The 23,498-nt window shown below is 41.2% G+C and overlaps 1 protein-coding gene across 5 annotated transcripts in view; it reads right to left on the bottom strand.

Moving 5' to 3' along the window:
• sbno2 (strawberry notch homolog 2) overlaps positions 1 to 23,498 on the bottom strand; it is a 135,367-nt gene that overhangs the window by 73,902 nt on the left and 37,967 nt on the right. For 4 of the 5 annotated variants that reach the window (XM_033046545.1, XM_033046544.1, XM_033046543.1 and 1 more), the window contains 2 exons: positions 15,911 to 16,002; positions 1,988 to 2,117 (listed from right to left, as the gene is read on the bottom strand). In XM_033046545.1, coding sequence (XP_032902436.1) covers positions 1,988 to 2,117; positions 15,911 to 16,002 — 222 coding nt within the window. The remainder of the gene's footprint in view (positions 1 to 1,987; positions 2,118 to 15,910; positions 16,003 to 23,498) is intronic. The other variant, XM_033046548.1, reaches the window with a different exon arrangement.

Below are 23,498 nucleotides of genomic sequence, written 5' to 3'. Positions count from 1 at the left end.
ATCTTAAATGACCACCTAAACTGTCATTTGGCAACCTAAAAAGCTGCCAAGGTTGGCCGGCTGGCAACAGGGGAAAAAAGTTAAGCGAGAGCTCTGCATGTCCAGCCTATAAAGGTCCTTCAGAATTGTGCATGCTTCGATCAGATGTCTTCTCAATCTACCCATCTCCTATGGATCCAATTTCAGGGATTAATCTAGCTAAACCACCTCTTAAGTGCCATAAATGCATTAAAGGTGTTGTTTAAATAAGACTGCCAATATTGTCCACAACACTCCAAAGTGTGTACACCTATGCCTATACGAGTAATTGTACACTCCCCACGTCTGTATTCAATTCAGCCAGCAGTAAGCAACAGCATTCTGTGAGTTTCCTGCATAATACCAGCCTGCCAGCCTTTTGTGAATTATGCCAAGGAAAGACCGATCACACCGTACATCAGAACCATGCAATCTCTCAACATGATTCTGTTATACTCCTATTGTTAGGATTTTCTCATGTAAAACACATTTTCCCATATTACACACTGTTAACCAGATCTCTGTCCACTCACTCATCCCAGCTACAGTAGAGTTCTGATATTTCACTCTCCGATGTTTGGAAATCCCGATTATTTAGTGTCTGATTAATTAAATGTCCAATTATTAAAGTCCGATTATTAAAGTGCTTCTTTAACATATGGGATCCTGGTTCCCATACTCCCTCTAACCCGATGGATCCTATTTCAGGGATTAATCCACACCAGGTTCACATGTTCCCCTTAACATCAAGAGCCCCATCTCCACATAATCTGCGGGAAATTGGCAGGAATGTGGGGAGAATAAAAAATGGGATTTAGGTAGGATTGGTGTAAATGAGTGGTTGATAGGTAGAAACAGTCCCCAAAGGCTTTGTTTCCATGCCGTATGCCTCTATGACTCTCTTTAAACCCACCGGGGCCTCGAGTCTCACTAAATTCCTTGGGGTCCCAGATTCCTTGAAATACATTGGGGCCCCATTTCCCATGCTTTCTTGAAACTCACTGGAGTTCTCGTTCCCATGTTCTCCTTTGACTCAGATGGGCCCTTCTCTGCACGCTCTTTAAACTTATTGGATATATTGGAAAATTTATTGCAGTACTATATAATGGACAGTATCAAGTGAAATAACAACCAGCAGTTCCTAAAGTCTGCCACTTCAGCACCAAAGTCCTGAGCACATCGGACAATGGATTATTACGGTAGATCCCTCTGTACTTTCCTTATACGATCTTCACACTTTACTTTTCAACCTTCTTTGTTTCATGAGCAAATTTAGCAACCATACCTAAATTGTCCTCATGTCGTTTGTACAAAATGTGAGGCCCCACCCAGCACCAATCCTTGTATCACAGCACCCGTTATTTACTGCCAAACTAGAAAAAAACTTAATTATGCTTTGTTTGTTTCCTGTTAGCCAACCACTCTTCTACAAATGTCAGTATGTTACCTACTACACAATGAATTTTTATTTTCTACAATAATATTTGATGTGGCACCTTATCAAATGCCAGATAGTGTTTTCCAGATTCTACCCAACAAATTATTTATTGAATTCAATTGCGCTTCTTTTCAAGGTCGGGTTGACTCAAGAAATTCAGGTTCCTAGATTATTACCATAAGTGAAGATACAAGGCATTGCAGATGCTGGAATCTTGAATAAAAGACAAAGTGCTGGAGTAACTAAGAGGTTCAGGCTGCATTTATGGAGGGAATGACAGGCGACATTTTGGGTCCCGACCCTAAACGCTGTCTGTCCATTCACTCCACAGATGCTGCCTGCCTTACCCACAAGTTACTCCAGCACTTTGTGTTTTACTTATGCTTTGGGGCCCCATTTCCCATGCTTTCTTGAAACTCACTTTGCGCCAAGTTTAAATAATTCAAATGTTAAAGTTCAAATAAATAATTCCAAAAGCCCACTATTCTCCATTTGCTAGAAATACAGATATATGTGGAAAAGATTACAGACCTGTAATTGTTCGCCATTTCTACATTGGAACATAGACAAATTTATCGGTTCCAAACTTGGCTCTTCATAGTTTTGACCATTAATGGATAAGGCATCTGAAAATGCTTCACTTGGTGAACTAAATAACTGCCTGCAATGACAAAACAAAATTAAACTTTTAAAAACCATATAATAGATCCAAAAGTAAAATGATTCAGATGCTGCAAATCTAAAATATAACAGAAAAATGCTGGGGGAAAAAAGGTTAACGCTGATCACCTTTCATCAAAACTGGGAAAAGTTAGAAATAAAACAAAATGTTATGATGAAAAAGGAGAAGGGGCAAAGAAAACAAATGCAAAGATGTGGATAGCGTGGCGGGAAAGAGAGCTGAATGACAAATCAGGTGATGGACGACTTTTCCTTTAAGTTCACTAATTTCTTTGAGTACAGCTATGGGAAGTAACGTGGTTCCAAGCTATGCCCTTCTTATTGTGGGAAAATGTCCCACTCCTTTATTAGGTGATGAAATAAATCACCACCTTCTGTATCCAAGCTGAAATAAAAGGTTCCACTCCCGTTATTGACAATTTACACCGGGCTCTCTCCTATACAACCCACCTCTGAATATTCTTTACCATTCCTAGTCTACTTCATATCAGGGGACAGTTTATCAACCAGGATCCACCTGAAACTCCCGCAACTGACAATGCATCCACCCTGTTCCCTGAAGGAACTCCATAGCATTTCCCAGATTGCCTTTTGATTGATTCTTCTCATGCTACTTCGAACAATGATGCTTCCAATATATCTTCCTTTGAACTAAACCATAAATTCTCCATCAATGGGCATGATGGAACCTGCACTGTATTTTCCATTCCCTGCATTCTCCTTCACAGAGAACAATGTTTTATTTGTCCGTACCTATCCTTACTTTTAAATTAAGATCAACTGCCACCTCAAATGATGGAAATATCTTCATAGAGAATTAAGCAAAAAATGTAATTACCCAAGTGTTTAGTGACCTATCCAGACGTAATAGTTTTCAATACTGATTGCAAAAACAGGGTTTTTTTACTCATGTAAAATAATCTGAAGCTTCCCCAGACTATTTGTGACAGTGCAATGATTTTCCAGTCACAGGTAGTGGCATTATCTAATTCAATGTCGGATCTGCAACCCTTGGGGTGGAATGTTAAAAATAGGTCACTATTTCTGCTCCTTGAAAGAAAATGAGTCTGCAGATTGGGGAACCTACAATTATTGGATCACATTGATGAACAATTCAATAAAAGTGGGGAACTTGATTGTTAAAAGACTGTAATAGTGAATTACCGTATTTCTCAGCAGAGACAACGCTATTTTTTACCTGAAAATTTACCTGCATCTTGGAGGCCGAAGGTTAGATTGTTAGCCAAGAAAGATAGACTTGGCTATCCCTCAGCACAGCGGCTGTAAAAGGACAGTACCGATGGGGAGGGAAGAAGAGTTGTGTGGGGAGTCTGGCCCGGGTCAGCATGGCAAAGTAGCAAACTTGGCTGGGCCGCCAGAGGTAAAGTTGCGGGGAGGGCAGGAACGTTGAGAAGGGAGTGGGGGGGGGGGGGTCGGGGATCATGCCACCAACTCACACAGTAGCTTGGGTGGCTGCGAGCGGCCGCCACCTCAGCAACTTCTGCCGGCCCGCCCACCAGCTAGCACGGTGTCCTTCGGCACAGGCGTAACCGGTGGAGGTGGTGATTGGCAGGTAGCTACTGGATGGAAGGCTGGCTGCTCCGTCTTGGGCTCTCTCTCTCCCTCCCCGTTATGTCATCTCCCTGGGCCAGGATGTCCCCGTCCCTCAGACCTGAACCCCACAGCGCATTGTGGGACAGGCAAAGATGGAGGCTCCCCGGTCCTCATTGCCTCCTTGAAGGTGTTTCACATCTTCCTTTCTACTGACTAAACCAAACCCTTGATCCTGTCCCGCCAGTCTTTTTTCAAAATTTAGCAACTCAAAATGTGGATGCGTCTTCGACACTGGTGCGTCTTCATTGCCGGGAAATACGGGTACTTCAAAATCATCCCACTGGCACTGCCATGGCAACCATGACATTGATATAGCAATAATCTCAGAATGGCTAACAAGTTGAAGGCTGAGTTTGGATATCATGTAAGGGTAAAGCTAACATGAACTGTCAGTGTTAAATGTAAACAGTGTTAACAAAGATTTTTCTTGGCACACATCTTTGATTTGTTTGCTGTTCGATGAAATTTGCACAAGTTTGGACTTATTTCCAAGGAAAGGGAAGGATCAGCAGTAATACTAACACATTTTATTTATGCAAAACCTTAAAGGTAAAAAGGACATCTGATGAGGAAAGCATACCAATCCAAGGCAGGCCAATTAAAAAAGGTGGCAAAAAGTCTTGGGGTGAAGGAGGGGGAAGATGAAGGAGGATATGTTCATCCAGAGCGTAATCACTACATTCAAGATACACCTCATGGAAGAGAAAAATAACACTAAGGATTGTAGGCAAAGGAATTAGACATTGTAGAGTTGGAAAATGTAGCAGTCGTGAGACAATGAAAGGAGGCTAAATAACCATAACAAAAACCGAGTGTGAGTGACGGGCGGTGAGAACAGATATGAAGGGCATAGGGATAGTATTTGAAAAGTAGAGCCTTGCATGAGATGGCGTTGACACAGGATGGGAAACCATCCACCAAGCTTGATAGTGGCGGCACAGTGACGCAGCTGCTAGAGCTGCTGCCTCACAGCACCCGACACACAGGTTTGATCCTGACCGGATGCTTTATGTGTAGAGTTTGCACGTTCTCATTATGACTTTGGGTTTCCTCCAAGTGCTTCGGTTTCCTCCACATCCACAAGAAGTGTGGGGTTCTAGGTTAATTGGCCTCTGTAGATTGCCCCAGTGGATTAGAAAGGATAACATAGAACTAGTGTGAATGGGTCATCGATGGTTAGCGTGAACTCAGTGTGACGAAGAGCTTGTTTTCATGCTGTCTCTCTAAATTAAGCTAAACCATTGGAATGACTGAACCTGAATGCAAAGAAGTGTACAGAACTGTCTCAACTGTGTATTCAGATTTCTATATAAAACAAGATTAAATTTTCAACAGAGATTTCAGAGTTTGTGAAGAGTCTGGTACATGAGTCAGTAACGCAGTATAGGTGGAGTCAGCAGTAAGGGAATGGAATTTATGGTGCCAACCTACTGAGACGGCTTTTGTCTTACAAATTTCAGCTGAAGAGAGTTGTGCAATTATTTTTGCACAGAAATATTGACGGGATGGAAGATCAATGAAACTCCAACAATAGTGAGTGTGTGTAGCAAAGTGAGACAAGTCAATGGAAATGGCCTTTTCAAATCTCTTCTCAAAATTCACTCTATCCACATGAATGTTTTTCACAGCAACTTCTCCAGCATAAAAAACTCCCCTTGCAACAACTAAAAAAAACACAATGCCTCCTCAGCTAAATGTTTTACCAATCATGTTTTTATTGTTCACCGCTTGCATAGAAAGTGTAAAGTAATATTGTTCTGACATCAACAAGATATAATGAGGAACTTTCTCTTCTCTCATTTAAATTATATTTAATGTCACAAACAGAAGGGAACAGTTTTAAGTTGAGAGATGGGAGCTTCAAATTCGAGCTGAGGGGTACGTTTAAAAAAAATATTTATACAGAGAGTGCCTAATATCTGGAATATGCTGCCCAGGGAGGTGATGTTATCAGATGTAATGAAGAGATATTTAGATAGACACTTAAATAGGCGAGGCTGAGAAGCATGCAACACAAAAGCAGGCAAATGGAATCAGTGTACATGGGTAAAAAGATTTATGTGGACGTGGTGGGCCAAAGTGCCTCCTTCAGTGGTTTACAACTCTATATTCCTAACAAAGTATGCTGTTTATAAACAGTTGCAGAGCCATCTAACTAATAATATATTGATAGTAATTTTAAGTAAAGCATACAATCAATAATCATTGCAAAAAGTGTTTGTTTCTACTGTCTCACTTACATAAGATGTGGGTAGTTTGTATTTTTTTATCTCCGGGAAAAATCACTTCACAATGCCAAACTGGTCACATCCTGCTGCTACAGAATATCATGACAATGTAAAATCAATCATGACTGAGAGGCCTTCTCAGAAATGGACATGCAATTACAGTATTCATGTCCCTATATAAAACTTCTGAGATTTAAGGAGAAGGAAATTTTAACCGGCCAATATGACCGTTGCTGGGAATACGGTAATATCTATCCTCCCGCAGAAAGATTGTTCTAGGAATGCATTGCGTGTGATGGCTAGCAAATGAGGCTTTAACTTTATTTGCTTGGCAACACTGAATCAAAACAGGGTTAAATTACATTAGTTTTTATTGATGAAAGCTGAGAATAAACCTGTCAATACATATAACTATTATTTTGCTGGAATCAGCTACAGTACACATTCCATGCATTACAATCATTTTGTTTTTACAATTCACATCCGTTGCAGGTGGCCTGACATTAGACTTTGGTAAGGCCTTCAAGACCATAGAGTCCAGGATTATCAAGGCAATTTTACTTAATTGCAAAATGGACTACACAACTTTTTTCAAGAGCACCATTGTTCTGTCTGGCACTGTACCTAGGTTTATATGATAATCAATAAAATCATGCAGGTAATGCAGCAATATATTACTGAAAGCAGTCAATAGTCTGATTCTCCATCTTTACTGGTTGGGATAACAGTAAACTTCATGTTTTTGTACATTCATTCATGGCGATGTGGGTAAGCCATCTCTAAACGACTCTCAACATTGTGGTGTGCTGTGTAATTTAGATTAAACCCCCCAAAAAGGAGCACGAGTGAACTGTTCAGCCCATGTGCCTGCTCTGCCATTTTGTTGATCTTTCACCTTTGGTGTTCCTTTCCTGTACTGTCAAATCTTGTGATTGCCTTACTATATATAAAATCTATCAATCTATGGCATGAATATACCCCAAGAAAATTCCATAGATTCTTTGCCATCTGTGTGAAGAGGTTTCTTCTTAGTTTTGTCCAACTCTTATTTGGAGATAGAGACCCCTGGATCTAGCCATTGCTGCGGTTTGGGATCATATAAAACAGATCAGGTAAGAAACTGCAGATGCTGAAATCATAAGCAAAACACAAAGTGCTGGAGGATCTCAGCGAGGATCCTAATGTAGTAGATTCCGCGTAGAATGGGCATGGACAGACATCGTTCCAGGTCGGGGGAAAACAAAGACATGAAGTGTTGGAGTAATTCAGTGAGTTCCGGAGCATCTCTGGAAAACATGGATAGGTGACCTTTCTGGTTATGGCCCTTCTTCAGACTGAAATGCACACCTTTTATTTTGAGATAGAGACCCCTGGATCGAAACATGCATTGTTGGGATCTGAGGTTGTACAAAAGTACGGTGGGCCTCCTTCCGTTCAGGATATCAATGCCATAAAATCCCATCTGATTCAACCACATGGTTTTATGGTCAACAATGCTGACAGTCATCCCCCCCATTCCAGAGTTAATTATTTATTTGAATTGAATCACAGCTGCTATGATGGTCTTTAAAAGTTCATGGGAAGTTGAAAATTGTTGATGTCCAGAAGAATCAAGGTGGAGAAACATAAATCAGATCAAGCAGAACCCTGCTGATCAAGAGGAAATTCTGGCTACGAAATTCCTTTGAGCTTTGTCAGGGTTCCTGGAAGAGTGACAGCATTGTCAAGGAATTTCTTGACTGTGCTTAGATGGCTGGAAACAAATTATTTGCCTCACCTCTAATCCAACGGAAAATTAGTGACACTAGAATTGAAAAGTATGGGAGGGAAATAACTGCAAAAAAACAAAATCAAAAAACAAAAATAAAATAAATTAAATTCAAACAAGTACAGGCGATATTTATGGGTAGCAACTGAGGAATATAAAATTATAGAATTATAGTTGAATACAAGCATTCAACCAAACACGCCTTTACTGTTCTCACTAAATAAGGCTGGATTGGTCTGTAAAATGTCACTAAACCAATGATGGAACAGGACAGTGCAGCTAATCATGAAGCACAAAACAGTATTCCAGATATTATGGTGAGACTTGACAATGTCAATGCCGAACATGATGCCAAGACCATCTCTTATCACTTATCTACCTGCACATAACCCATATCCACCCCCCCCCCCTCCCCCCCCCATTCCCTGTTTATCCATAAACATATCCAAAGATCTTTTAAATGCCACTAACGCATTTGCTTCGACACCATCCCCAGGAGCACGTTCCAGGCACTCACCACCCTTTGTGTAAAAAAGCTTGCCCCGCACATCTCCTTTAAATTTTGCCCCTCTCACCTTAAAGCATTTAGCAATGTCTAAAAGTTGATATTAATTTTAAAAACAATCTATTTCATATTCTGATTAAAACAGAATCACAGTATTATACAATTCATTGTTTTCTCTTAAAATTCAGTTTTATTTCATTTTTTCATAAAACACATGAAGCATTTGGCATGTTGTGCAATGCTGAATCCCGTCAACTCCACCCACCACTTACTTCACTGTAACCTGTTCTCTCCCATATATGCTTGTCAACTCCATCTGATTCCCTTTCCATACACCTACCTACACAAAGATCAATCCCCAGTGGCTGGTTAATCTACCAACCAACACATCTTTGGGATGTGCGTGGAAAATGGAGCACGGGAAGAATGTGCAAACTCCACACACAGAGCATCAGAGGTAGTGATCAAACCCAGGTCACTAGAATTACAAAGCAGTAGCACTAACTGTTACCATATCCAGTAAAACTAAATATCATGGATTTTAGCATTCCAAAGGCTCTATTGCACTCAATTTTTTTGTACATTTCCCATGACCACGGACCAGAATATTGCCTCCAGTGCCTTCAAGTATGGCTGCAGGATGCGCCCCCGTGACAAAAAGATATTTGGGCGAGGAGAGGTACGTCAATTCAGGAACTGAGTCAGTTGAGGGCAATTGAGGAGGCCCTGCAGCTGCTTGGATCGTGAGCTCTCAAGTACATCGAGCTCGTGGAACAGACTTTGCACTTTTTGTAAATGGCGCCAAAATATGGGAACTCATGCATGTGTGATCTATGCAAAAAAATTCACTGTGCAGTGCACACATGACAATAACGCATCATTAATTGATTTGGCTCGGTTGGTTGTGCAAATGAATATCTACATTGTTAAATAACCTAGATTACATTTCACCTATCTAATCACTAGAGCCAGGATTTTGTCATAATTGCCATGTGGCTTTTCATGCCTTTTTTGATGATTTCACCAAGATAATGCCCTTTTCACGATCGAGCCTTTTTTTGGCACTTTGCTAAAAGGTCATGCTATTTTTTCTAATTGTACCGTGATTACAATGACGTTTTCTATGTTAATACATTAATATTAATGTTATTATTAACATGTTAACATAGTATCACTTACAAGAAAATTCCCACCACCAGGGCAAAACCGGGGGCGCCACGTGCCGCTGCCCACTGGTTCAGCCTTCTCCAAGATCTATTTAAGAAAGAACTGCATGTGCTGGAAAAATCGAAGGTAGACAAAAAATGCTGGAGAAACTCAGCGGGTGAGGCAGCATCTATGGAAAGAGGAAATAGGCGACGTTTTGGGTCGAGACCCTTCTTCAGACAGATGTGGGGGCCGGGAAAAATAAAGGAGGAGGCGGAGACAGTAGGACTAGAAGGAGAGCTGGGAAGGGTGAGGGGGAGGAGGCAAGGGCTATCTAAAATTAGAGAAATCAATGTTGATACCGCTGGGGTGTAGACTACCCAAGCGAAATACCCAAGCTTGTCTCCTCACTAGATTTACTGCTCCAGTTAGCAAACGAGAATGTTCTTCTGTTTGTGACTGATGCAGCTCCGTACATGAAAAAAGCTACTCGTGCTCTTGAAGTTTTATTCCCCAAAATGTTGCATTTGACATGCTTAGCTCAAGGACTTCATAGAATTGTCAAGCACATACGTAGCTTGTTTCCAAATGTCGATCGCCTTATTTCCAATGTCAAGAAAATCTTCATCAAAGCACTGTCACATGTGCAGTTGTTCAAGGAACTGGCACCCGAGATTCCACTACCTCCTCAGCCCGTTGTGACTAGGTGAGGTACATGGCTCTCTGCTGTACTCTACTATGCTGCAAATTTTGAAAAGATAAAATAAATCATCAACTGTTTTGAAGAAGAATCTGCTGCAGTCAGGATCGTCAGTGAAATCATGCAGAAAAAGTCCCTCCACTGCGATCTTGTGTTTATTGCTTCCAATTTTGCAAACTTCCCACAAGCTATCACTTCCCTTGAGAAATGTGGCAAAACATTAGTGAATAACTTGCAGGTTTTCAACAAAGTAACTGACGATATCCGTCAAATTCCTGACGATGTAGGTAAAGACATACAAGGAAAATGTGAGAGAGTGATTTTAGCTAACAAAGATCTTGAATAAATACAAAACATAGCTAAAGTTCTCAAAGGTAGTTGTAATGTACCAGATATCGATATGAATATAGTGTCGGGAGCTTGTTTCGCGTATGCACCAGTGACCTCAGCTGAGGTAGAAAGAAGTTTTTTACAACTGAAGCACATTCTGTCTGACAGACGGCTTAGTTTAACACCAGATAATTTGAAAATAATGCTAGTAATTATGTGCAACCAGGCAACTTTGGTCATTTAATGTAGAATAGCTTTATATTATCATTTTTAACCATATTTTAGTGGTGGAAATATTTGCCTTTTTTCGTGCCTTTTTTGTAATTTTATTATGCCTTTTTGCCTGCCTATTTCAGAGTTTTTTAGCACCTAAACATCCTGGCTCTACTAATCACTGACAAAATCACAGAGAATTAAGACCGCATAAGGCAAGCATCACCAATTGAGTACTGGAACCCATAAATAAAAATAAAAAACTGCTAACTTGCAAGCTTTAACGCGAGAAAGAAACAGGACGTGTTGGGAACACTCAGCAGGTCAAGTAGTTCTGCGGAAAGGAAACAAGTTAGTCTGAAGAAGGGTTTCGACCCCTGAGACGTTGCCTATTTCCTTCGCTCCATAGATGCTGCCTCACCCGCTGAGTTTCTCCAGCATTTTTGTCTACCTTCGATTTTCCAGCATCTGCAGTTCCTTCTTAAACAAGTTAATGTTTCAGGTTAACAAGTCCTTGTCAGAATCAAACAGGTTTAGATGCCAAAATATGCCTCTGCTGACCTTTCTAAACTCGTTATCTATTTATTTTTTATTTTTGTGTCATCTATTATAAAATTACCGGTTGAAAAAAAAAAATAGATTGTAGCAAGAATCTTGTTTCTGAAATGCATTCAAATAAAATAAGTTCACAAGTTATAGGAGTAGAATTAGACCTTTCGGACAATCAATTCCACACCGCCATTCAATCATGGCTGATCTCTGCCTCCCAATCCCATTTTGCTACCTTCTCCCCATAACCCTTGTCACCTGTTCTAATCAAGAATTTGTCTATCTCTGCCTTAAAAATATCTACTGAGTTTTCCTCCACAGCCCTCTGTGGCAATGAGTTCCACAAATTAACTACCCTCTGACAAAAGTAGTTCCTCCTCACCCTCTTTCTAAAAGAGTGCCCTTTAATTCTGAGGCTATGACCTCTGGTCCTAGACTTTCTCACCAGTGAAAAGATCCTTTCCACATCCACCCTATCTATGCCTTTCATCATTCTGTAAGTTTCAATGTCTCCCCTCAACCTTCTGAACTCCAGCGAGTAGAGGCCTAGCGCTGTCAAACGCTATCATATGCTAACCAACTCATTCCTGGAATCATTCTTGTAAACCTCCTCTGGACCCTCTCCCCCAGAACCAGCACATATTTCTTCAAAAATGGGGCCCAAATTTGCTCACAGTACTTCAAATGCGGCCTGACCAGCGCCTTATAGAGCCTCAGCATTACATCTCTGTTTTTGTATTCCAGAACTCTTGATATAAATGCTAGCATTGAATTTGCCTTCCTTACTACCGATTCGACTTGCAAATTAACTTTTTGGGAGTCCTGCACCAGCACTTCCAAGTCCCTTTGCACCTCCAATTTCTGGATTCTCTCTCCATTTAGAAAATAAACTACACCTTTATTCTTATTACCAAAAGGCATGACTTTGCACTTTGCTATACTGAATTTCATCTGCCACTTCTCTGCCCACTCTCCTAATCTGTCCAAGTCCTCTGCAGAGTCCTTGCTTCCTCCGCACTGCCTCCCCCTCCACCTAGCTTACATCACATGCAAACTTGGCCAAAAAGCCTTCAATCCCCTTATCCAAATCATTAATATACAACGTGAAGTGAAGCGGCCCCGGCATTAACCCTCCACTTGTCACTGGCAGCCAACTTGAAAAAAGCGCCTTTTAATGCAACTCTTTGCTTTCTGCCATCCAGCCAACCCGCTATCCATGCTATTATCTTTCCTTCAAAACCGTGAGCTGTCATCTTCCCGAGCAGCCTAACGCGCGTTACCTAATCGAAGTTCAGGTAGTTTCGAGAAAAATAGCTTCTAATTAAATAGCTATCTAGATATGTTGCTCATAATTTTAAATTCATATAAAGACGTTATTCTGTACTGTCACCAAGATAGAAAGACCATTTATTCACAATGCACAGTGTTTGTAGGTTGTAGCTTTACTGACTAGCCATCCCTGCACATAAACAATACCCTTTGCTTCTACAAGGTACCCAACAACTTTTTTAAGTGTTTGGGGACCATTTATCAACCATCTCAAAGACCAATAATTTCATAATTTCATATTATCTGTAGTGATGTAGTCCTGTGCTCTTTACTTATGCTCTTGCAATGCCTGACTGTGTAGCACCATGTGGATTGCACCAATACTGTTATGTCTGGCGGCTTTTTTCTGATGTCTTTTGTTTCTTTCTTTTCTTTCTCTTTTTTGTTTTGTTGTGTTAAATAAAACATTGAAAATAAATAAATAAATAAACACTACCACACACACACACACCTCTTAAGGATCATTTGCAATTTACACTTATACCTGCTAATTAACCTATAAACCCACAGACCTGTAGGGTTTTGGAGTGGGAGGAAACTGAAGATCTCGGAGAAAACCCACACGGTCATGGGGAAAACGTACAAATGTATACACTCAGACAGCACCCGTAGTCGGGATCGAACTCGGGACTCGGGCGCTGAAAGCGCTGTAAGGCAGCAACTCTATCGCTATGCTGCCTTGGCTTCCTTAAAAAAAATGTAAATTGTCCCTAGTATGTAGGATAGCGCTGGTGTACGGGGGATCGCTGGTCGACGCGGACTAGGTGGGCTGAACGGACCATTTTCACACTGTATCTTTAAAGTTTAAGGTCTATAAATCGGCACGAAAGTCAGTATACCAACATGACACTCCTGTATTGCATTATAAAGATCATCAAATTAATTAAAATAACAAATGTCACATTCAGTGTCTTTTTTCTTAACTAAAAATGTCTTCATTTTCTATCAATTCTGATTATGACTGTTATTGCTTTTTCGGCCATTTTAATTAACTCCACCCATTAAAAATAAGCTTATCACTACCATTAAAATGGAGATTATAACTTGCATGTTGTTAACAGTGTGGCACCACACTGTCGTGTAGAACATAATTCAGCTGTTAGTCATTCCTTTATTATAGTTTCAGATTCCAAAAATAATCATTATCACGATTATGCAGATAACTTGCATGCTTTAACATGCCATATTTACAATAAAAACACATCATGGCAGAATTTAAAAGCTGCTTCAAAGTAACATAAATTAACTAAAAGCAGAGGCAATTAATATGTTTTTCCACATTATCTTCTTTGAAATCCTTCCATTTTTTACAAGTTTGATGATTTAACTCCTACGGCTACAATATAAAACTTTGTACAAGCTTGGAATTCCATTTGAAGTACTCAACACAAATAAATTTAAATCAGATTTTAATCACAAGGCAAGTCATGGCAACTCCTAGGTAGTTTCCTGGATGGAATACTTCATGTCTGCATTTTTAAACTACCACTTTTTTCTAATTCTCAGTTTTGGATGTGGGGGGGGGGGGGGGGGGGAAGAGACTGGAGGCAAAAAAAGGCAAATTAAATATGTACTTCATGTACTACATGAATTGGTGACGTTAACCCCTGTGGTTAGCAGAAATTTGTGTCTGCCAGCAGTTAAAATTGGTTGTTCTCTTTGGCTGGTGACAATGAAGAACTAAAAATGATTCCAGAATTACAGGCAGTAAATTGTACCAGATTTTACCTGCGTTCAGGAGAACGGAATCCACAACGTTTGTAGGTCTGATCATTTAAATGTCTATTGATCGCGTTCTAGTGCAAATTCTGGCTAAAACATCAAAACTGTGATGAGTGTGCATGGGGAACAGAAATACTATGCTGGGTAATTGGAAGCACAAAGTTGCGTGGGGCTGGAAATTAGAGAAGCAGGGATGAGCTACGTATAAATTATGCAATTGTTCGGCTATCTGAATTCACTGCTAGGTAACGTCATAGGATGGCTTATGTGAGGATTTTCCTTTTACTGAAGGGTATGCCGTAGAAATGCAAATAAAGGATGAAGCCATTACCAGGAGAAACATAACAGAAGACTTAATTTCATTCAGAATTTTCAATTTTTTTCCACAATGATAGAAACAGAAAAAACTGTCTCTACTGGAGAAATCCATGTACAAAAAAATGTTGTGCCATGGTAGTGTCACCTCTTATTCCAAGAACTTCATGTCAGTGTCCTTATGAAGGTGGGAATAATTTGTAATGTTATCTGGTAACATAAGGATTCCTCTCCTACACTGTGCAAAGACACATACTTCAGTCTCTAAAATTAAAATCTGAAAAACTAGATTTTCACAGTGGAGATTTAATCAATTAGAATATGTTAAATCTGAGAATATATAACCCCAAATGAAGTCCTTTCACTAAGTCGGCTTATCCTGCAATCAAGGTCCATGCATTGGACCCATCTTTTGCCTGCCTTTTTTTTTGTTTCAATGTTAAATAATAAGACTGGTTAACTTCATCAAGCAAACCAAGATGATATCAAAACCATAATTTCCAGTCCAAACACATTCTTATTACTCATTTTGGTTTTGCAGAATCTTCAGAACTCCAGAGAAAAATTTATCTGCAATGCTTCATTCGTAAGCGGCAAAAAAAAAAAAACTGGTTAGGAAGGCAAAATATGCAAATTAAGGGCCTTTAATAAGGAACAAAAAAAATTGATGAGAAGATAAAATCACAATTAAATGGCAAATTTAGCTACGCTTTAAAAACATAATTTAGCAAGCGAGCTCCTTCCTTATGACTTCTGAATATCTAAGTTCTTTTGGGTGCAGCACATGCTGTGTGTTGAAGTAAATACAATGAGAGAAAAAAATTTGCTCTAAAATGTTTCGAGGTGTTTAAGGCCTCGAATGTTGCTGTATTTTCAATCTAATCATATGTCGTCCCATAATTTGAAAATGCACTGAAACATTTGAATGAAACCAACTGGATTTCTCCTTTTTTTTGCCTGCGTAAACAGCAGAAAAATGGAAGCATTCACACACTGGACACATGATTTCCATTCAATGCTCATTGCATAAAAGGCATTGCTGGCAATGTGGTATCTTAGATACAAAAATATTAAAACGCAACACAAAGTTGATTTCTAGATACTGCAAGATCGTTGAGACACATTGATACTAAAGCTATCATAAACTGAACAATGTACTTCTACATACCTCCAATTTTATCAAAAATGTAACTCTCTGGGTGATTTAAACCCGCCATTTTATGAACCATGTACAATGAAATGCTCTTTATGTAGATATTATTGTTTTTTCAACTATTTTACGCTTAAGAAATCATTTAAGCCCAAGAGTAAATGTAATGCTCAAAAGAGCGGGTTATTGACAATTAATAATTACCGGGTATCGTGTAGAGGTGCAGTGGATGGAAATGCTGAAGGGGGGCATACAAAATGGTTCCAGAGATCAAAGTTAGAATGCAGCAGTTGATTCTGAAAGAAAATTGGAGAAAGAAAATAATTAGCAAAAAAACAAACTAAACAAATTATCCTCAATCTCTTTTCACACAGTGAATCCCAGTGGCTGAGCTTATAGAATGGGAAACCATAACATGTTTGTGTGCTTCTGCTGAATGTATTCCATCTACCAGATCACAGTATGAAATAATTTATTTTCCAGTGGCATTCAGTGACAGACTACGTCAACATAAATATTTATTTTTAAAATTCAAATGTTCCAATTATCCCTTTTCAATCATGTCAGACACGAATCATAATGTGAGCAATAATCAGCCACTGAAAAACAGATGTTCCTCTGCTGAGAACTACATTTTAGCTCACTTGAAGACTGCATATTTGTTTATCTGGAGTACATCAGCTGGGAAACAATGATTCTGATGTAATTTAGTACAAGTTATTAAATTAACCAGATTTTGGAATTGACTATGCCAAATAATTAGTTTAAATCTTGCAAAATTACAACACACCCTAGACAAAAGTAATGGGTAGGAAGGAACTACAGATATTGATTTACACCAAAGATAGACACAAAATGCTGGACTGACTCAGCAGTTCAGGCATCATCTCTGGAGAAAAGGAATTGGTCTAATGAAAGATTTCGACCCAAAATGACGCATACTCCTTAAAAGTAATGGGGTTGGTCAACCAACCAACAACTGCCATCTCTCAACTGTTAGCGCTGAACTTGCCAAACTTCATTTTACTGTTCATTATATGTGGACGAGACACAATATATGGGCGGCGCGACTCACCCGTTGCAGCGGCCCCTACAGCCTGTCTGTCTTTTTTTTATTTTTTGTCTAGTTAAATGTAGTGTTGGTGTTTTTTAATATTGGTTTTAAATGTGTATATGTGGGGGGCGGGGGGGGGGGAGGGGGAAACTGTTTAAAATCTCTTCCCTGTCCGGGAGACCCGACCTTTTCCCTGTCGGGTCTCCGTTGTCGTTGGGGCCTAGCACCGTGGAGCGGCCTCCAACCTGAACGACCCGGGGGCTCGGGAGACTGCGGAATTGCGGACTACTCACCATCGTGGGGCTGGCCGGCCTCGGAGTGCGGGGAGCGGTGGTGACTCGCTGCTGCGACTCGACTCCTGGGGCTCGGAGGCTCCAGCAACGCAGCCGCAGGTCCGTTGGACTGGGACATCGGGAGCTCGCGGGTCCGGGGGGAGAGAGAGACCGCTTCCCGGAGCTCCCGCAACGCGACTTCTCCAGCCCGTGTCGCGGGGTTGGAACGACCTGGAGCGGGGACGTACATCGCCCGGCACGGCTTCATGGCCGTGGGACATTCCAGCGCCCGCCGGGGGCTCCAACTTTGTGACATTTGGACCGGGAGCGGGGCCGTAAATCGCCCGGCACGGCCTAAAATGGCCGTGGGACTTATCATCGCCCGCCTGGGGCTCGGACATCGGGAGAGACATGGAGAACAGGGGAGAGAAAAGACTTTGCCTTCCATCACAGTAGGTTCACTGTGATGGATGTTTGTGTGAACTAAATTGTGTGTATGTCTAGGAATTGTCTTTGTTTGTATGGCTGTGGAAACGGAATTTCGTTTGAGCCTCACTGAGGCTCAAATGACAATAAATTGTATTGTATTGTAATAGGAGTGTTTGTAGATCACAAAATGGTTGTTCCGGGTACAAATTATCTAATCTTCTTAATTTCATGGATTATTGTCATGGAAATCTTTAGTGTCATCTTTGGGGAGAGGAATTTGTGCTCTTTAGCCATGTTTAGACTGAACAGGAAAGATATGGAGGCTTCAGAAAGAAGGTTTACCAGAATGATGTCTGGACTGGAGTGTATAAACTACAGGGAGAGGCTGGACAGACACAGGCTGTTTCCTCTGGAACTGGAGGATGCGGGAAGGCCTGATCGAAGTATATAAAATTATAAGAGGCATAGATAGGGTAGATAGAATCTTTTTCACTGGACGATAAAATCAAATCCAAGAGGGCATGCCTTTAAGGTGAGAGGGGCAAAGTTTAAAGGAGGATGTTTTTTTTTACAGAGGGCAGTGAGTACCTGAAACCTGCTACCAAGGGTGGTGGTTGAAGCTGCTATGTTAGTGGCATTTAAAAGAGTTTTGGATAGCATATGGATACGCATGGAATGGAGGAATACGGGTTATATGGCATCATGTTCGGCACAGACATTGTGGGGCGAAGGGCCTCTCCTTGTGTTGTGCTTCTACAACTAGGCTGACTTGAGAGCAATGCACAGACTAGGGTTCACTCCGGATAACTTACGGGAAGGGACCTTCAAAAATAGCAATGGTTTGAGCCCATTCAAGGTGAATCGTGGTCAGTAATAATTCAGGGTTCTTCAATGGTTAAAACAAGCTGTCAAAATGTCTGCCGTTATGTGATCGTTACATGAACCAAAATTCAGCCTTTGGGTTAAAGGACAGCTTTTGCTTTGCTTAAACCTAGCATTGACCACCCCCCACTCCTGCATAACCCCTCACCCTGAGACCACAGCAAAGATAGAACCCTCGTCCCATCTCAAAGACTCACAGAGCCTGCCGTCATCTGTCAGAACAGATGTACAAAAAATCTCCACGCTGCCTGGTTCACTGGAGGTGAATGCTGTTTGCTGACAGAAGGTTGGGGGTAATTCCACCCAGACACCCACCTTCTGACCCAAGCCGCAGGCAAACACAAACAGTCACTACTGTTCCTGTTAACTGGTGGTTCTGCTCACCAGGTCTAGTTTTGATTGAGAAAACATTTTACAAGCAAATTTATAATATTTAAATTGCAGTTTTGATTTTAAAGCTGCTACAGTTAAGAGATGTATCTGAATAGCAGCTTCTTACAGTAAATGGTGAAATACAATGCTATTTTCAATTCTCACTGCCACCTGCACATCCACCACACTTAATATCTGCCCAGGGAAAGGTAATGACCGATAGAAACCAAAGGTTTATGCTGACTTGTTGCATCATGGACTAGTTGGGAAATTCAAATACTCAAGGAGGCTGCAGGAAGTGGTCAGCCTACCCAGTCCCTCATGGGTACTGACCACCATCGAACGGATCTACAGGAAGCACGATGTCAAGGGGGCAGGTAATACCATCGGGGGGAAAAGGTACAGGAACCCGAGAATTGTTATCTCCAGTTCAAGAACAACTCCAATCAACCATTAGCTTCTTGAACCACCCTAACCACATCCCCACATCAGTACTGCCCTGTGGTTGCTCTACGTACTTGGAGATTTGCACTATCATTGTCTAGTTTACTTAGAATAACTATTAATTTATTGTATATATTTTTTTATTATAGTTATTGCACCCAATGTTCCTGCAGATCTCAAGCAAGCAATAATTTGTCCCAGTTCAAATTGTGGCATGGAAACACAGGTTATAATGGAATCATTTGTATTTGAGGCCTTAGTAGATGAAGGCATGTTGTTAATAGTGAAAAGTAGAACTAGGGATAGCAAGAGGCCAGAATTGGAAAATGAAGAAATCCCACAGAGATAGGGATGGCGAGATTATTGAAGAGTTAATGGTTTTCAAATTAAGATGAGAATGTTTTAATTCAATTGGAGCCAATGGACCAGCAGCTCCAGCTACCAACAGAAGGCGATCACCAAACTTCCAAAGCCGGTCTCTAAATGGGGAAGCTGGGAGTGAGCTTACTTTCAAGCCTCTGATTTGCTTAACATTCCCTGCTGGCAGCGATCCAGTATCTGCAGAGAATGTTCAGTCTACCTGGACAGGTCCTGTGCTTTGGGATTTGTCACTGGGGCTGCTGAACTCTGTGGCATGTTTGGCAAGGTAGCTTCTGCTGAAAATGCATTGCAACTTCTCATGCCATGTGAGAAACTGGAAAACTTGGGCATTATCGTCCAATGAAAGTCAGTGTGCAGTGGCAATATGTGAACAGATGCAGAAAGCAGAGTTTTATGCAAAGCTGACAATTATAAAAGGGTATCCGCCCAGGGAAAGGTAATGAGGCTCACACCAGGGTCTCATCCATACCCCGTAACACTGCTCTCTCTCCCCATCCCCGCACACGCAACAAGGGCAGAGTCCCTCTGGTCCTCACCTTTCACCCCACCAGCCGGCAAATACAACACATAATCCTCCGCCATTTCCGCCACCTCCAACGTGACCCCACCACTCGCCACATCTTCCCATCTCCCCCCATGTCTGCCTTCCGCAAAGACCGCTCCCTTCGCAACTCCCTCGTCAATTCTTCCCTTCCCTCCCACACCACCCCCTCCCCGGGCACTTTCCGTTGCAACCGCAAGAAATGCAACACCTGTCCCTTCACCTCCCCCCCCGACTCCATTCAAGGTCCCAAGCAGTCGTTCCAGGTGCGACAAAGGTTCACCTGTATCTCCTCCAACCTCATCTACTGCATCCGCTGCTCTAGATGTCAGCTGATTTACATCGGTGAGACCAAGCGTAGGTTGGGCGATCGTTTCGCTGAACACCTCCGCTCAGTCCACAATAACCTACCTGACCTCCCGGTGGCTCAGCACTTCAACTCCCCCTCCCATTCCCAATCCGACCTCTCTGTCCTGGGTCTCCTCCATTGCCAGAGTGAGCAACAGCGGAAATTGGAGGAACAGCACCTCATATTCCGTCTGGGGACCTTGCGTCCTTATGGCATTAACATTGAATTCTCCCAATTTGGCTAGCCCTTGCTGTCTCCTCCCCTTCCTTAACCCTCCAGCTGTCTCCTCCCACCCTCCCATCCGCCCGCCCTCGGGCGCCTCCTCCTCCTCCCCTTTTCCTTCTTTCTTTCCCCCCCCCCCCACCCCCCATCAGTCTGAAGAAGGGTTTCGGCCCGAAACGTCGCCTATTTCCTTCGCTCCATAGATGCTGATGCACCCGCTGAGTTTCCCCAGCAATTTTGTGTACCTTCAATTATAAAAGGGTATGCAGTGGATGCCTGAAGGCAACATTGGAATTTTTGGATCAAGACGCAACAAAGGCTTGCATGAGTCTTTCTGAAGGAGATGGAACAGTGTGGGGAAATATGGTGGCTGAACAAAACAACAAAACATCCTCAGCATCGGAGTGGATATCTTTCAGAAGCATAGCTCAAACAGATTTAACCTAAAACTGTGTATAACCTAAAACAAATATTCACTTGTGTTTAGTGAATATCGTACGTACATCTGGACATGCAGAATATCTCACTTAATGCTTTGAATGGCTGTAGTGTCATTCACACGGTATTGTGTTTCCATTAATCACGTGCAGGAGGAAGATCCCCAGGGAGAGGAACAATTTTGGAAATTATTTCTTTGTTCAAATTGAATGAAAATAAACATGGCAAGATTCATGAAAAAGTTCTATTGTGGCCATATAAAATCTAGTACATCAAATATTATTCATGATGGAAGGTCAAACTGAAGCAGTAACTATTTTCCCCATGGGTGACCCATGAACTGAGAGCACTTCCAATTTCCATGTTTATTTTCGGTTTGCAGTATTTGCATTTTTCACTCCTTCATTAAATCTATTGACTTTGTCCAATCGATCATTCCAAATCTTTATTATTTCTACCCAATCAGTTTTTACATCTTCAGGCAGCATGACTCCATCTCATCCACTTAACTGAAATCCCTCTTCACTTTATCTTGGTATGTGCGACAATAATAATCTATTTCATTTCCATGGCAATTCTGCCCCTTTCTACAATGTGATGCTTACTGAGTGTTTTGTAAATGCAGCTAGCACAGCTTCATTACTTTTGTCACTGGGGCTCTTTGAACACAGCCAAGGATTCAAAATGCTTTTAATAGGATGTCAGCTGATGCTATGAATATTATCTCATGCTAATTCCATGCCCATCAGAAGCTAAGGCAACTATTACACAGACCTACCCAAACCCCTTAGTAGTGGGAAAAAATAGCTGATAGGTCAGAAAGCATACAAATGAAATAGTAAACGTTCAGAGTGAGCATATCCCTGCACGGGTAAGATTAGGGAAACATTAGTTACCAAAGGAAATTGAGGGTTTGATCAGGAAAGAGAAAACCTACGTCAGGTAGAAGAAATCGTTCTTTGAGGTTTAGAGGATGTAGGAGAGATCTTAGGAGAACAAAAAGATGTGAAATGGCCCAGCCAACAAATTTAAAAAACATAACAAAACTTATTTATAAATATATTAGATGTAGGAAGGTAGCTAATGAAAGAATAGAGTCCCCTCAGGGACCAAAAAGGAAATGCGTGCGTGGAGTCCTGAATGAATACTTCATGTCATTATTGACTAGCAGGAAGAATGGAGAGGATGGAGAGTTAAGAGATGTGTACATTGATAGATTGGAACAAAAGATAAACACAAAATGCTGGAGTAACTCAATAGGACAGGCAGCATATATGGATAGAAGATGGGTGACATTAAGGTGGACAAAACCCCAGAACATGATGAGATCTATCCCAGGGTGCTATGGTATACATGGACTTTAGCACAGCTTTTGACAAAATCCTCCTTAATAGAATGTTCCAAAAAGTCAGGGCACATGGGATCCAGGGTATCTTGACAAATTGGATGGTGGAGGATTGCTTTTCTGACTGGAAGTCTGTAACCAGTGGCGAACCACAGAGATCGATGTTGCAATCTTTGTTTTATATATTTATATATAACAAAAATCACATCACTGATCACTATGGTACACTATGAAGAGTTAAGGATATTAACTGTCAAATGCACCAGAATAATGAAATTCTTACTTGCTGCAGAATGCTACAGAATCATACTAGATGAGAATGCCTGTTATGTGACAAGTCTGCTATTCACACAAATATTGATGGCATTGTAGATAGCAGAGATAGTTACGAAGAATACAGAGGAACATAGATCAACTGGAAAATTGGGCAGCGCAGTGGTACCATGCCCTGTGATGTCATGTATATAATTTTAACTGTTTGACTACTGGAGGTTATTTGTTGAGAGTAATGCTGGCAAAGGCCAGGGATGAATTAAAATCAGGTTTCCAGAGCATATCACGTAGTCCAACTTTATGTTGTGCCAAAGTTACTGGCTGCACCAGCAATAGACTTCCATAGTATTTTATTTATTCCACAAATCAGAATCAAGAATCGTTCTGTTTTTAAAAAGCTTGCATTGATAGAGAAACTAATAAAGTGTCTAAAGAGCCTGTCCCACGATGCGAGTTCACCCAAGAGCTCTCCAGAGTTTAAAAAATATTAAACTCGTGGTACCTCATCACGAGTATTTTTTAACTCTTGGAAATTTTTCACTGTTGAAAAAACTTCATGAGTTCCCGCATTTCCCGAGTACCTGCCGTTAGCATTACGAGCCGCTACGAGACATCCACGAGCTCCGACATACCCACTACGTACATTCTACCTACTTATCACGCGTTTGATTTTTTTTTTAAACTCGGGAGAGCTCTTGGGTGAACTCGCATCGTGGGACAGGGTCTTGACAAAGTGGCAATTTATGCAAGAGGTACAGGGATTCAATGAACCTGTGAGTTAATGTTTATT

Source organism: Amblyraja radiata, chromosome 29 (genome assembly GCF_010909765.2).
Source record: "Amblyraja radiata isolate CabotCenter1 chromosome 29, sAmbRad1.1.pri, whole genome shotgun sequence".
Classification (NCBI taxonomy): Eukaryota; Metazoa; Chordata; class Chondrichthyes; order Rajiformes; family Rajidae; genus Amblyraja; species Amblyraja radiata.
The sequence above is the reverse complement of the archived record's forward strand: the minus strand, read 5'-3'. Positions and strand labels throughout refer to the sequence as shown.